At 37.9% G+C, this 14,225-nt stretch overlaps 1 protein-coding gene across 8 annotated transcripts in view; it reads left to right on the top strand.

Annotated features, from left to right (window-relative positions):
* The window catches only part of BUB1B (BUB1 mitotic checkpoint serine/threonine kinase B), a 29,796-nt gene that overhangs the window by 11,195 nt on the left and 4,376 nt on the right, over nucleotides 1-14,225 (top strand). For 4 of the 8 annotated variants that reach the window (XM_067295826.1, XM_067295825.1, XM_067295824.1 and 1 more), the window contains exons 14-24: nucleotides 23-107; nucleotides 490-592; nucleotides 1,998-2,284; nucleotides 3,234-3,424; nucleotides 5,571-5,717; nucleotides 5,893-6,005; nucleotides 6,286-6,447; nucleotides 7,181-7,323; nucleotides 8,761-8,932; nucleotides 9,233-9,339; nucleotides 13,645-13,700. In XM_067295826.1, coding sequence (XP_067151927.1) covers nucleotides 23-107; nucleotides 490-592; nucleotides 1,998-2,284; nucleotides 3,234-3,424; nucleotides 5,571-5,717; nucleotides 5,893-6,005; nucleotides 6,286-6,447; nucleotides 7,181-7,323; nucleotides 8,761-8,932; nucleotides 9,233-9,339; nucleotides 13,645-13,700 — 1,566 coding nt within the window. Of the gene's footprint in view, nucleotides 1-22; nucleotides 108-489; nucleotides 593-1,997; nucleotides 2,285-3,233; nucleotides 3,425-5,570; nucleotides 5,718-5,892; nucleotides 6,006-6,285; nucleotides 6,448-7,180; nucleotides 7,324-8,760; nucleotides 8,933-9,232; nucleotides 9,340-13,644; nucleotides 14,212-14,225 lie in introns of those variants that run through there. The other 4 variants (XM_067295819.1, XM_067295823.1, XM_067295820.1 and 1 more) reach the window with 2 other exon arrangements.

The raw sequence follows: 14,225 nt of genomic DNA, 5'->3' as shown, positions 1-14,225 counted from the left end.
GTCTTTTGGTTTTCTTTTACAGATGTAGCTCTCCTTCCTCCACTGGATCCTGCTACATTTTTCTCCATATTTGATGAATCATCTACTTCAGCAAGCCAGAATATAAGGTTGAATTATTGAAGACCTAGATTTGGGAGGGAGGGAAAAACTGAAGTACCAGCCACTTTCTCTAGCAGCTGAATTGCCTCCTGTATGGGTGTGGGTGTGTTTTGTTGTGTCCTTTTTTTTTTTTTTTTTTTTTAATTTCATTACACTACTTGGGAGAGTACATGGCCAGAAAATATTTTCCTGTTGTTTCTAGATCTTTTCACAAGCTGCTTAGGGTACTATATAAATTTTCTTCATTCTGGAGAGCACTATGTATTGCAATTTTCTGGTTTAGAAAGTGGTTCAGATTGAAGTGGCCAGTAAACTTAGCTTCTGATCTTCAGAGATTTCTCTCAAGAATTTATGCTCGTAAATATTTAACGCAATGTAACTTTATCTTAGTTGTTCTACAGGTCAAACACAGAAAAGTGCCCGGCGTCCTCTTGCTATTCGTAAATCTTCAGATTGTATCATTGCAAAGGAAAACGCACCGCCAGAAGCTTGTGTAAGGAAACAGTTTACCCTACAGCAGATTTCCTGACAAGGAGAAGCCAACATAGAATGTCCTACTGTTGAACCGAGTGAGATTGCCTGGACTGACAAGTCATCGATATGACATAAGCAAGAATCTTAAGCTTCCATCTGGCATGGCAATGCTTGAATTGGGTGATATTAAGATTTCCTGGAAATTTCATGGCTTTACTAGGCTTTAAGGTGGCCAATGCAGAGATGGTGGTAGAGGGCCTTTAACATTTTAAGCAAGAGAGCAGTGGTCAGGTTTCCTCACTCTACAACTGTTTAAAAACGTTTGTGTGAGGAAGAGTTGTCTACTGCATCCTTTTCTTACCACACATCTGAACAAGCATCTCAGCCCTCTGCTTCTCACCTGAAGTACCGCCTACTTGAATCCTCTAAACCTGTGCACCCTGTATCCTAAGCCATCCTGATCCTGTGTCCTTATCTGGCAGTTTTGCAGATGTTTACAAAGAATTCAATAGAGCTGTGATTTGCTGCCTCATCAAAGGACTTTGTTACTGCACGCTAGCAATAAAGCTTTAAACTGAGAGGATTTTATTCTGAGCTGGGAAGGACTTTGCAGTACAATTGCATTATGAAATAACTCACAGGGTTAAGTAATTCATGGTGAGCATTGTGCTGCTCTTGGTTACAGAGATGGTCAGGATATCTGCATAGTGCTGTTTTGCATGCTCTAGTTGTTTTCAGTGCCCAACACTAGTCAACACTTAAATTATGTGCTTATAACTGAATAGAAATGTAGCTATGCATTTCTGTGGTGGCAGATAATAAGTAGCCTTTAATAGTTCATGGCAGCTCTGCAACACTCTGGAATACAACCATGCTACCCCTTCTAGTTGGAAAAAAACACAGGTGAATTTATTATGGTCAGGTCTTAATTACCCATTTCAAAAGAGCAATATAAGTAGTACCTGCAGACAGGGTGTCAGATTCAAGTTGAAAGGTGGTAGGATGGAAGAAGGGAGAGAGAGAGAAATGCTCTCTAATGACTAGGTGAGGCATTATTGTGGGACTGGCATGACTAAAGGAAAGAGTGACCTGGAAGATGAGAAGGATAAAGACAGTGGAAAACTAACACTATGTATGGGAGGCAATTATGCCAGTTTAAAAATTCAGTGACTAAATTTGTATTGTACTTGTAGATTAATTAATATTTTACTCTGAATTTGAGACATGTTTAGTAACTTCCTATATGACAATTTTGTTATGCGTGCTTTTTTTGCCTGGCAGGAAATAAAGAATATGAAGCACATCTGGACAGAACTTATGAATTTGACAACAGGAAAAGGGGGGAGGGAGGAGACAGTTTTTTAATAAAAATGATTTGACACAAAATCTGTAGGCTTTTTGTTTTCTTTTCCTATTTGTTGCAGGATGAGCTGAATGGAATTGAACCTCTGACTGAAGATGCAATTGTGACCGGCTCTTACAAGAACAAAACCTTTTGTGCCAACCCAGAAGACACCTGTGATTTTGTTAGGGCTGCCCACCTGGCATCAACTCCGTTTCATGGTGTGGTAGCTCAGAGAATCCCAGTTCCTGCTTATTCAGAGAGTGCCCTGAAGGAAGACTGTCCAGAATCCAAGAGCACCCCTCTGAATCAGCAAATCCCTGTTTGTGAGGGAACATACAATGAAGCTCTTTGTGCCAAGAAACTGAGGTAATTATAGCAAAGCATCTTCTGCCCTTTTCCTGTGTGTCTTTGGTTGTAGTTTTCCTATTCCGTTTCTGAAGAAGCAATTTTTCCAAGAGATCAGAGTGTGCTTAACACTACCATTTCTCTAGCTTGGAGTCCATTTTGCCTTGAGCAGCTTTAAGAACTAAAAAAGTAATAACAAGTTCATTTGACTTTTCACTGTTGATGCTGCAGTACTTAACTCAGTTCTCTTTCTACCAAAAATGATTCACAAAGAAATTCATAAACATTTTCTTGTTTTTTCTGTCCATAGAGATTGAAAGTAGAATCATCAGTTTCTTTTGTACTTGAACATTTCTGTAGTTGTTTAAATAAATAAAAGGGATCTGATGATTATGATTTAGATCTCTTATGGAGAGGAAAATGCTGACAAACAATTCACTGTTTCTTACTGTTATAAAGAAAAAGCCATGGATTGTATCGTGTTTTCTTAATTTAGAACTGAGTTTAATTTGCTAGTTGTTAATATGTAAATATGTACACCAAGCTGGAGGTGTTTTGCTTACTTGGCAAGCTCCCTGGGAAGCCATGCTGATTATAATTAGGGAGGAAGAGCAAGAGTGATTTTGGTTTTTGTGCTGCTTTAAAAGCATTTGCACTACTTTAAAAGTATGGCAGGTCTGAATTTTGGTAACTAAGACGGTAATAAATGTTCAGTATCTCTTCTGCTATAGCAGGCATAGTTAATGTAAGATAACATAAAAATCATCTGTAGACAAAGAATGAGTGTAAACAATCATCGGAGCTAAAGTGATGCTCCAACATAACTGTCCCTTTTCTCAAAAAAGATGAAAAAGGACGTCTTTGTTTAAGGAAGTCTATGGATGCATGGTATACTTTCATAGTCACTAGCTAGCATTATCTAGACATTGCATTTTCTGGAAGTCTGAATAGTTGATGACTTTATTTACAGTCCAATCATGGAAGCAAGTCAGGAAGATACTCGCTCGTCAGGTTCTTCTGTCTCCCCAGGATCTTCTCTTTCCTCTGTTACGCAAATATCCACTATTAAATACCTGCATATCCCTGAGAAACTGGAACTTGCTCAGAGCCTGCCTGCTGAAATGGTTACTGATTCTGGAGGTATTGGTGAAAATGTTACTGGTTAGTAATGAAACTGAATTTCTCTCACAACAAATAAATTGCAACTACAGCTAAATTATCTTTTCTGTACATTCTACATTCTCTACTTTTTCTGTATGTTTTCTGTTGCTTTGTGACTTGTGGAGTGTTTGTTTAGTCCCATCACACTCGTTTAGCTGAGGTATATAATGTAGGACATACAGTCAACATCTAAAAAGATGTTAATATTAAGGTGAAGAAGTTACTTAAGGTATTACAGCAAGGTATGCGTAGGAGTAACAGATGAAATTCAGAAATAGAAAACTTGGACTGGATGGCAGGAGAACATATTTCTTAGACAGCTTTGTTTTGTTTTTTCTTTCATAATCATCTTATTGTGGGTTCTGATGTGTCAATAAGTGCCACATGGAAAAAGACCATTTTGAATCTGATAACTAATAAAAGTTCCATAAGTTTGGTTTTAAACTTGCAGTCTGTTTCACATAAACTACTGTGCTTCTTTGCAGTATGCTTTCCTGTAGAAGAAAAACAATACTCGTATTTATATGGCTAACTTCATTTCTCCCTTCTTCTAGACAGACTTTTGTTTCTCTCTGTTATAAAGATTTATATTACAATTAAGAGGAATGTTCGCAAAAAACCTTTAAAATTTGGCCTCTAGAATTAAGTTTGTGTTGAATGAGGTTTTGAGGAGTTTAACCCTTTACCTCCTTTGATTTCAGTTTATAATGGTTTAATTAGAATTGTCTATCTAAAAATTCTCATGTATTTCAGGGAACAATATGACATTGTGTGGCTGCAGACTACATGATCCAAGAAGTTACTTGGTATCACTAGTGTTTTATAATGAAGCATGCTTGGGACCTGGGACAAAAGTGCAATTAGGAAAAGAATGCTATCAACGTAGCTGAAATATTTTGGATAAACCTATTTTTTTTAATCATATGCACTAATCTTTGCAGCAAGTAAAGATTGTTTTTCAAAAAAAAAGGGGCATTTGTTCAGATGTTTCGCAGGTTCTGTTTGCTAAAACTGTGATCGTTCCCATTGCTCTCCTCTGATCTCTCTTGAAGTGCACTTCTGAACCTGGACGTAGTAATTTTGCTGAAGACTTCTTAATGCTGGGTAAAGCAGAACTAGTACTTCAGATGTCTGTCAGTGTATTCCTGTTAAATATCCCAGTACATCTCATATTTTTGTGATAGTGAAACAGTGGAACACCCAGTTAGCCTACAACATTTCCTGGTTCCATTTCCACAGAATTACTTTCTAGCCGATCTCCAACTGTTCTGCAATACTTTTCAAATAAATATATATGAATATATATTTATAGATACAAATATAATATACTATATAGTATTAGGCTGTGATACTGTTTCTTATCTTTGTACTGTGAAAGGTTGTTACTCAGACTTCTGGGGAGAGGAAGTCAGCAGAAGCCATCTACTTATGTTGTATTTTAGTTTGCCTAATCATTGGAGGTCAATACTTTCAGGCTATCTCAGTTCTCACAAAGATGAAGTTATCTGTTCAGTGACTTCCTCTCTGTCATATTATGCAGGAGAATAAACCTAGACCTACATCTAGTTTTTCTATGTATTTTCCAGGAGGTGAAACCCATTAAATTCATACTATTGCAATGAGCAGCTGAGTCGGAGTCCAGCTTTGTGGGGTTTTAATTTTTATTTATTTATTTATTCATACATACCTTGCTGCATTCAAAAAAGTTTAATTTCAACTAAACCCTTCAGTTAAAAATCACAAACTGAGCATTTACTCTAGAAATAGATTAGAAATGGAACTGTTAATTCTCAAAATTATGAGACTGGATTCAGCTATGGCTGAGCAGAGGTACCTAATCTAATTCATAGTTTTGTCTGTTCTGTGAAAAATACATTTTTACAAGATATACTATAGAATAGTTGGTGAGATCAAGATGAGATACTCCAGGATAGTTTTAAAGATAAGTGTTGTTTTCACTTTGTGGAATGAGAAACTATTGGGAAGAGATTAACTGACTTGCTGAAAGGTAATGCACGAAATCAGTATGCAAATAAAGTCCAGCTAAATGCTTGCAATATCCATGTCACTTCCTCATCAGATATGATCATTTCACAAAGCATCAACACCTAGACTCAGCTCATCTTTTTGTTTCTTGTCTTCCTAGGTGATGACATAACTCAGTTTTCATGGAGTGATGAACAGCGTAAGAAGCTCTTAGATCCTATGCCAGCATCATTGACTGCTTCTCCAGACTTTCATTTGGAGAATGGATCTCTGCCTGTGATGATCTTGGAGAAAGAATTTGAGCTAGGTAAGTCTTCCAAACTTTCTAGAGTGCAAGGAATCTCTTTGTGTTCTAAATTGGTTTGGAACATCTCATGCTCACTCTCCTCACAAGTTTTATGCTGGGGAGGTGGGGAATAGCTTGAATAGGCTGAGCACATATATTTGCTGTGACACCTTGTAATTGTAAACTTTCCTAACAGGAAATGAGACTTACTGTATCAAACGGGAATATTGGACCAATGAAGAGTACAAGATGTTTTTTGCTGTTCCAGCTAACTTTCCCCAGTTGGATGCAAAGGGATTTGCAATAAAGGTAACACATATTGTTATTTATATGTGAAATGTGAAAAGTTTAAACTTTCATCAGCCATTTTAGCCTACAATATAGTAAATTTGGTGTTAATTTCTCAATTCCAGGCATGAAGTGAGCTATTTGAAAACCTTTTTCTAATCGTCAATATAAATGAAAAGTTTCTGACTGTGGAAAATGTGTTCCACAGTAAAATGGGAAAAGAAAACAAAAAATGACAACATGAAGATGAGCAATTTTTGCTTTATTCCAAAAATAAATGTTCTTCTCTGCCTTCCTGTAGGTTTATTCTCAGCCTGTGCCTTGGGATTTTTACATCACACTTCAATTACAGGAGCGTCTGAATACTGACTTTGACCAAAGCTTCAGCGAGAATTGCGGCTGTTTCTTGTACCGAGATGGCTGTGCTATTCTACATAGGGATATAAATCGCTTCACGCTTGGGGTCAGTACAGATGACCAAAGTACAGTTGTAGAAGACGTGAAGTCTTTTTCATGGGTACCAATAGTGAGTTTTGCCAGTCATTCCTGAAGATGGTTTCACACGTTTAATCCTGTAGTCTAGATCCCCTGTTTTTTGTTTTACCTAAATGCAAATTAGGACTGTTTATTATGGCCTTAGATAGGGCTGGTTTCTCATTCGTAGGTTGTGTGCTTCTCTGAGACTAATTTAAACCCATTTTTCACTTTTTCTTTAGTCATGATAGTGACAAGTGACGTGAGACAAGAACCACATGCTATTCCACAATAGGGTTTGCATCTAAAACTCTTAGTTGCTTCTCTTGGCATCTTCTAGACTTCCAGTCTGCTATGACATAGCATAAGGTCCCAGCATTTAGCATCTTGCTGAAGGATTTGTGTTTACTTAAAGTCTGGTAATTGTGTTTTTGAATTATTGCATAGGGAAGATTAAATAATTTCAGTCTTCAGTTCAATTTCCCCCTCCTAATTTTTTTTTTTTTTTTTTTTTTTGGCCACTCCTGAAAAATAGCGTCCTCTAGGAGCTCATGGTTGTTTTAATTCTGGTTGGTAGGGTGATCATGGGGAAATCTGATTGTACTAAATTTAGGATAGTACTGTTACCTCTGTACAACTGACTACAAAAACGTGAGCTACAAATATTCCATTTTATTTGAGGTAGAATGGCATTTAGATATATGTATATTTCCTATTTTCAGGACGTTATTCGTGGCTGTAAAGCCATCACAGAGGAAGTTATCATATTGGTTGTCTACAATCTTCTGGATGTGGTAGAGAAGCTCCACAAAGCAGAGATCGTCCATGGAGATCTGAGCCCAGAGGTGTTCTTTCTGGGAGACAGGTTAGTCTCTTTGTATAAATATGGGAGGACATATACTCAGTTTCAGCTACAGCTCTTGCGTTTTTGTAATTTCTTTCCTTTGGTTAGGGTCCTGATATTGTAGTTCAGGTTTTTTGGGTCAGAGATGTTTTCTAGGCTGCGATGTATTCTGAAAGCAGTGAAAACTTTTTGCTTAGGAATAATCCTTTCTTTTCTCTATTTCTATAGAAAAGCATATTATATAATGATGATGTAAAATGTGTGTTATATTAAACAGAGAAATTTGAGAACACTAGCAAATGTATTGGACAGCTAACTAGATACTGGTAATAAGTTGCCTTTGGTCTTAAATATCTGAAAAACAAGAAGTTAGAAGACTTGAAGGGCAGATGAGAGTGCCTGCATATTCCAGTTGCTAAACAGATTGCTTGCCTTCCCACTACAGTCCAGCTTGTAATTTGACGAATAGATCTAGTTTGTTTGTTTGTTTTTTTTTGCTCTTCCCCAAACTATGTTAATAAAGTCACATATCCCTCAGAATATTAATTTGTGAACTAAGTGTGGGATGGTGTCAATTTTGGCAAGTCTAATGATCTAGAGTCGGACACACTTCTGTTAGAAGAAATTCAGTGAGGTTGTTCTTAGTCTTCATTGACATATTAAAAATAGCTATTGACTTTAAATTTACTTTTAACCTACAGTCATCTAATAGGTAGGAATCTGGCTTGATGGACTTGGAGGTCTACTGTCAGGTTTATTTTTGTTTTCCTGTGGTAAATGCAAACCCAACTTTAGCTGTCAAATTTAGCATAGTGAATTCCCCCCACCCCCATTTTCTCTTTTTCCTTGGATAGCAGAAACGATCCTAGGACAAGTCCTTAGTATAAATAAATGAAGTCAAAGTACAAAGCAGGCTTATTGCCCAGAAGTATTTTAGGACGAATAGTAGAAAGAATCTTGTTCTGTTTATATTGTTGGCTTTACAGTATCCTCTGTCATCCATCCAGATGTTCTCATCTCCCTGCCACCCCATCTTTGTGTTTCTTCTCCCTAATGTGTAGAATAGGGAAGGTTTAGTACAGTATTATGAAGCTTAATTCTTTCATATATAAAGTATTTTGAGATCTTCAGGGCGAAAGAGCAAGAATAAGGTAAGTACAACCCTATTTTCTTGTTAAGTACCAGCTGTGTTTCTGGTGATTAACAAATGTCAAAACAGCATCATCTTTAACCCTTTAGTGTTTCCCATAGCCACCTTTGGAGATATGGGTATTATCTCTAAGCTTCAGTCTGCCCCCTGGCTCCCCTTACTTCTGGATGAAGTCCTTTTAGTAGTAGTTCTTAAGCTAACCATCAGAGGGGAGCATTGACATAGCTTAAACTCACCTTCACTACCCAGTTTAAAAAAAAAAAAATGTTGGTGGCTTGTCTTACGCATCATTTGTTTTCTTTACACAGGATCTGCGATCCATTTGCTAATGATGAGATGACTAGTGCTCTGAAGATAGTGGATTTCTCTCACAGTCTAGATTTGAGACTGCAGTCTCGAATAAGTTTACCCAACGGCTTTCCAATAGCTCAGACCCCTTATGGACAACAGCTCCTGGCAAAAAGTTCTTTTCCTTATCAGGTGAGTCTATATTTAGCCGGATATCTTAGTTTTTCATCTAATCACATGTTTTGCATTTAAAGAGACTAGCAGCATTGTTCTTGATTTGCTGAGTTTCTGTGACTGCTATACTTATTTAGGAACTTATAACAAGACCAAAATCTTTCTTTTTGCACTTTTGTTTCCTTAGCAGCTTTCTGGATGATTCCAATGCAAACACCAATTCAGTCTTAAATGAGTAAAAGTACCAATGTATGAAATCTGTAGTGGACTGCAGAAATCAACAGAAGTTCAACTTTCTGATGTTTATTGTGGTTGCAGGTAGACTTGGTTGGCATTGCAGATATAGTCCATTTGATGCTGTTTGGGGATCATCTCCAGGTCTATCAGGAGAATTTCACCTGGAAAATCAGCCAAAATATGTCTAAGTAAGTCCTTTTTCAGGGGGGGCTGCTGGGAAGGAACAGGGTTCTTCTAACTTCCTTTGCTTTCTTTACAGTGGTACCATCTTCAAAGCTTAAAGTGCAGAATTTATGCTCTTGGCAACAACAGCACTGTGTTCTGTGGAGGATTACAATGAACGAGTCCAGTAGCTTCAAAAGTTATAGTACTTAGTGTTCGAGTACTCTGTAGTCAAACATTAAGTACTGTAACGCATTAAGTACTATACAAACATTAAGTACTATAACTAACATACTCAAACATGTACTATGGACTGTAGTACTATGTTTGAGACAGTTTTATGCTGAATGAGCCTTACAGAGCAGTTAAGATGAATTTTGTACTTTTTTTTTTTTTTTCCTCTCCTTTCAGACCAGACTGCCTTAGTCTCTCTTGACTTGACAGACCAAGCTTGGAGAAGTTTTTTATGTGTGTGGGTGGTGAGAAAGAAATGACATGAACATGTTGCTTTAGATATGGAGATTTTTTGGATTTTCTGCTCTTTCATTCTAGGCTCTATTGCAGGGCTAAAAAGACACTGATGCCAGGCTTCTGTCTGTAACTATTGCAGGAACAGTATAATTTTAATTATTTTCCTTCTTGTGCATGTATAATTTAAGCTGCATGGGCAACCATTCTTTTTCTGGATGTGGTATTAGTCCCCAGTTATTAATTTCTACTGCTGCCTTTTAGCCTCATGTTTTGGCTACAAAATTACTCTGCATTCATCTACCCTTTGTTTGTTCTTAAAGTAAGTACCTGTTCATCTCATCAGTCATATCTTGCAGAGTTTTTCTGCCTTAGCATTTCCTAAGGATATTCCAGAGCACTCTGCTTATGAGATAAACTCTACTTGAGAGCTGTCTGCATTCAGGATCATGGTATATTAGCTACATTCAGTGTGTGGATATACTTCTCTAGAACCATCACTTAAAGAGAATATGCTACCAGTATGGGAGTTGTCCAGTTCCCTAGCAACCTGCATTGCTTATGCCTCCCTAATGTTTGTTGTATTCAACCTTTGCGGGGGGAAAAAAAAATCTTATCTTCCTGAGCTGTACACGGGGTGGGGAAATGATTTTTTCTTTATTTTGCGCATATGTTTGCTACCTATTATTACAGATTGATACCAATAGTTACAAGGCTCTAGCAGGCTTCTACTGAGTACTTGCTATGCATTCTATACTGCACCCTGAAGCTTTTTATTCTTCAGATGATCAACTTGCTCTACTGGCTGCAAAGAAAAAAAATCACCAAGGGTGACTTTTCTGAAGAGAAGGATACTACTGATCTATAGGTTGGCAGTAAATACGTATCTTACTGCTTTAGTTTTAGAAATACTAAAAAGCAATTAATGGCTAAATCATCAATGCAGACTGGCTTTTACTCCGTACTGACAGATATCCCAACACTTCTTATTTTTGAGCTAAGTAAATATGACCTGCTCTGTAAAATAGGACTGCTGTATGTTCATTTTTATCAGGACATGTCCATTTTTTTTCCCCAATATTCTGTTGGGATAGTTTTCTAGTAAGTGTTGCTGTCTCTGTGTGTGGTGTGTGTTTTTTGGAGTTTGTCTTATTTTTATTTTACCAGAGAAGAAATTGAGCTGCAGCAGATGGGGCCAAACGAGGGCTCAGTTGAAGGGTAGGCACAGGGTGTTAGAGACTGATCAGGATGTAGGTATGAGGAAAAATAGCCTAACCATCTGAATAATTGGAGCAGGAGGAGCTGAGTAGCAGATATAGGAAGTTTTGAGTTTGGAAGGGTAGGACTGACCATTATGGGGAGCTTGGAGGGGAGAGGTCAGTTGGAAAGGAGTTTGGGTCAAGGTTGATGACAGTGTTCAGAGAAATGGGATTCTGGGTAGAGGTAAAATCTGGAAGGAGATTTGGGTAGCACGGGGATTGAGAGTTGTGAAGTGGATAGAGACTTTGGAGGAGGAGGGCAAAGCCTAGGCATGAGTTGTATGTCCCAGAACGCTGGGGACTGGAACAGGGGTGCCATGGATCATCTCTCACTTGGGTACATCTGTTTATGTGTCAGTGTTGGAAGTGCAAATACAAGTAAGAAATTTCCATTTTCCATCCTGTTTTCCACCTTAATGCTGAAAATGTGATAGATCTATCATTACTGATCTTCTACACTTATTTTTCAGTATCGGAAATTCCAGGAAACTTTAGTATAGGTGCTTTAGTTATGCATTTTATACCGAAATGTGGCATCAATCTTGTAAACTGGATATTTCATTATGCAGGAATAAAGAATTTGCACCAAATCTGTCGTCTTTGGCATAGCCTTGCATTAAGACTTGGCTCGTTCAGTATGCTTGGCTCCTATTAATTGACTACTTTTCCTCCAGCCAATTTGAAGCTTTTAATAAGTTCTCAAGTAATCTCTGACAAACAGATTCCCTGCTGCAGGGAGCCTTCATCCTCCAGAAGGGGCAACACAGTTGAAGCGTTTCCCTGGGAGAAGAGTCAGTTGATAGATACTGGTTAATCTTGAGCTTTTTCCTTTGAATGCAGCCAAGCATGGCAGTGATACTTGCAAGGCCTGTGAAGACCCAGGACATTTTTACTATGGCTCTTAGTGATTCTGCTTTTCTTTTCTAAAGATCTTGTGGAACTTTTAGCAGAAAGGACGGAATTAACAAGTGACTTGGAATGTTTGAGGATTATGTTGACAGGATTACTTTCCTGGAAGAATGTTCTGAGGATTTAGGGAGTGAGAAATAAAAAGAAGGTGCTTACATGAAGGCTGACTTACATGAATGCAGGAGCCTTTACCTCATTAACCATAGAAAAGGGTTTAAAAAAGGAGTTAAAAATTTTTTTAATAAAAAAAATTAAGCAAATTTGAAGATAGTGGCTCTACCAGACATTCTACTAATCTTAATACCAATCCAACAAAATACGAGAACAATGGGACAAAATATGAACCTGGCCATCCAGGGCACATGGAACACCACAAAGCAGAACCCCCTTGCAAACTAACAGAATTAATGCAAAACATTTCAATTTAACATTGTAACAAAGACCTCTGGAAAGGTAGAATGTGAATTCCAATCAAGTTTCTTCGCTCATCTTTCAACACTAAAGGTTGACTTTAATCTGTGTTTAAGGACAAGGGATTCTAGCATGTTACCATCATTAGAAAGTGGACTTGGAGATTTTCAGTTCCAGAGGTGTCTTTTAGTGCTTCCATTTTCACCATTCTATTTTAGGAAAATCCATCTGTTCAGGCTGATGTAAGCTAGCATGTAGAACCTGTGTTTGAATTTTTAGGAGTATTTTAGTCGCTGATAACTCTTTAGACATCCTTAACATCATGTAACCTTCTCTGCCATGCCTCTTACTTGACTAAGACTGTGAGGCAAATAGCCTCAAGTCTCACATGTTTTCTGTTGTGCTCTGTATGATTACTATTTTAGAAAATGTAAGAGTTATTAGTGTAACAGTACAAGCCAGATCCCTTCTGAGACCATGGCTGCTGTTTTGCCAGCCACTTGCCTAAAGCAGAGGCAGATAATTTGTTGAAAAGCCAATGTAACTCCTACCTTGAGGGGGAAAAAGCGCTTCAGTAGTCTGAAGCACCATGGTCTATGGACTTCAGTGCAAGACTGAAGAACAAAGGGTTAGCTGTAATGCCATTTTTCCAGACTTTAATAAGTCACTTAACCTTTTTGTTCATGTTATGTGGGTATATCTGCGAGACAGGGGATTTATTACTATTGTCTTTGAAATGCTATCTATAGGAGAGCTCTGACAGATGGATGGGGAAGAAAGGGGAGTCAGACTGGCTGTACACCACTCATTTTTCATATTTCTCATGTGGCTTTCCTTTAATATTGACCTGCGAACTACTCAGCTTGCAAATGGGGGAGTACTTTAAGATTTATCTACCCCTTTTTCATGAAAGAAATCTGCCAACTTGCTGGATTCAAAGAATCCTCTTAGTAACTCATCTAAAAGCCTCTTGGCTCCATGTGAAGGAGAAGAGTGGTCAGGTACACTACAAGAGGTAACAGTGTAACAATGGTGTTTTGCTAGACCTGTGAAATGGACTGACGGTCTAGTTGCTACACAGAAGCCTCCTGGAGAAAGAAGGGCATGCACATATAAACTTTAACGGAACGCTTCTACTTTCCCTTTACAGTCATTCCTGTGAATGAAAATATTGTTTTAGACTGAGTCTTCCAAGGGCATTTAGAACTGAATATAAATAGAAGTCTTAACAGACATGTCCTGTATGACATACTGTTTCACTGAAAACAACTCTGTCTGTTTTAGGACTGTTGGCAGTGATTTCTGGAGTAAACTTTTTGGGAGAATTCTGAATGCGGATGGTAAGTCCACAGTGCCTCTGCTGAGGGAGCTAAGAGAGGAAATAAGTGGCATGTTTGACAGCCGTTTCCAAGAACGTCTCTGTGAATCCTTAGCAGCACTGGGAGAAACTTTCCTCTTGGAGGACTTCCTCTGATTTCATAGAGGACAAATCTGTTTTGTGTTATATAGGGGAATTTGTTGTTAACTTTTTATTTATTTTCAAATGTAAGCATGAACAATGATGGTAGCTGTTTCTGCAATACTTTACATGGGACCTGCTAAAGGACACATATTGTATCAGTGCATAGATAGCCTCCTAAGCCTGCTACACGATCTAGTCTGTGTCCAAGTGGTTTGCTAGAGAAAACTGGCTGTCATAACTACCCTCCTTCCCCTTTCCTGTATAGCTCCTTAAAATGTGTTTAATACCTAGTTCATACTGCAGTCTCTGAAGTCTTTGTCCTACCTGTAGTTGGTTTATAGTATTGCTTTTAATCACTGTTTAATCAATAAAGTTGTATTTTGATAGCATCTCTGCCTTGTTA

This window comes from Apteryx mantelli, chromosome 4 (genome assembly GCF_036417845.1).
Source record: "Apteryx mantelli isolate bAptMan1 chromosome 4, bAptMan1.hap1, whole genome shotgun sequence".
NCBI lineage: Eukaryota > Metazoa > Chordata > Aves > Apterygiformes > Apterygidae > Apteryx > Apteryx mantelli.
Note: the sequence above shows the minus strand (reverse complement) of the source record. Positions and strands in the feature narration are given on the sequence as shown.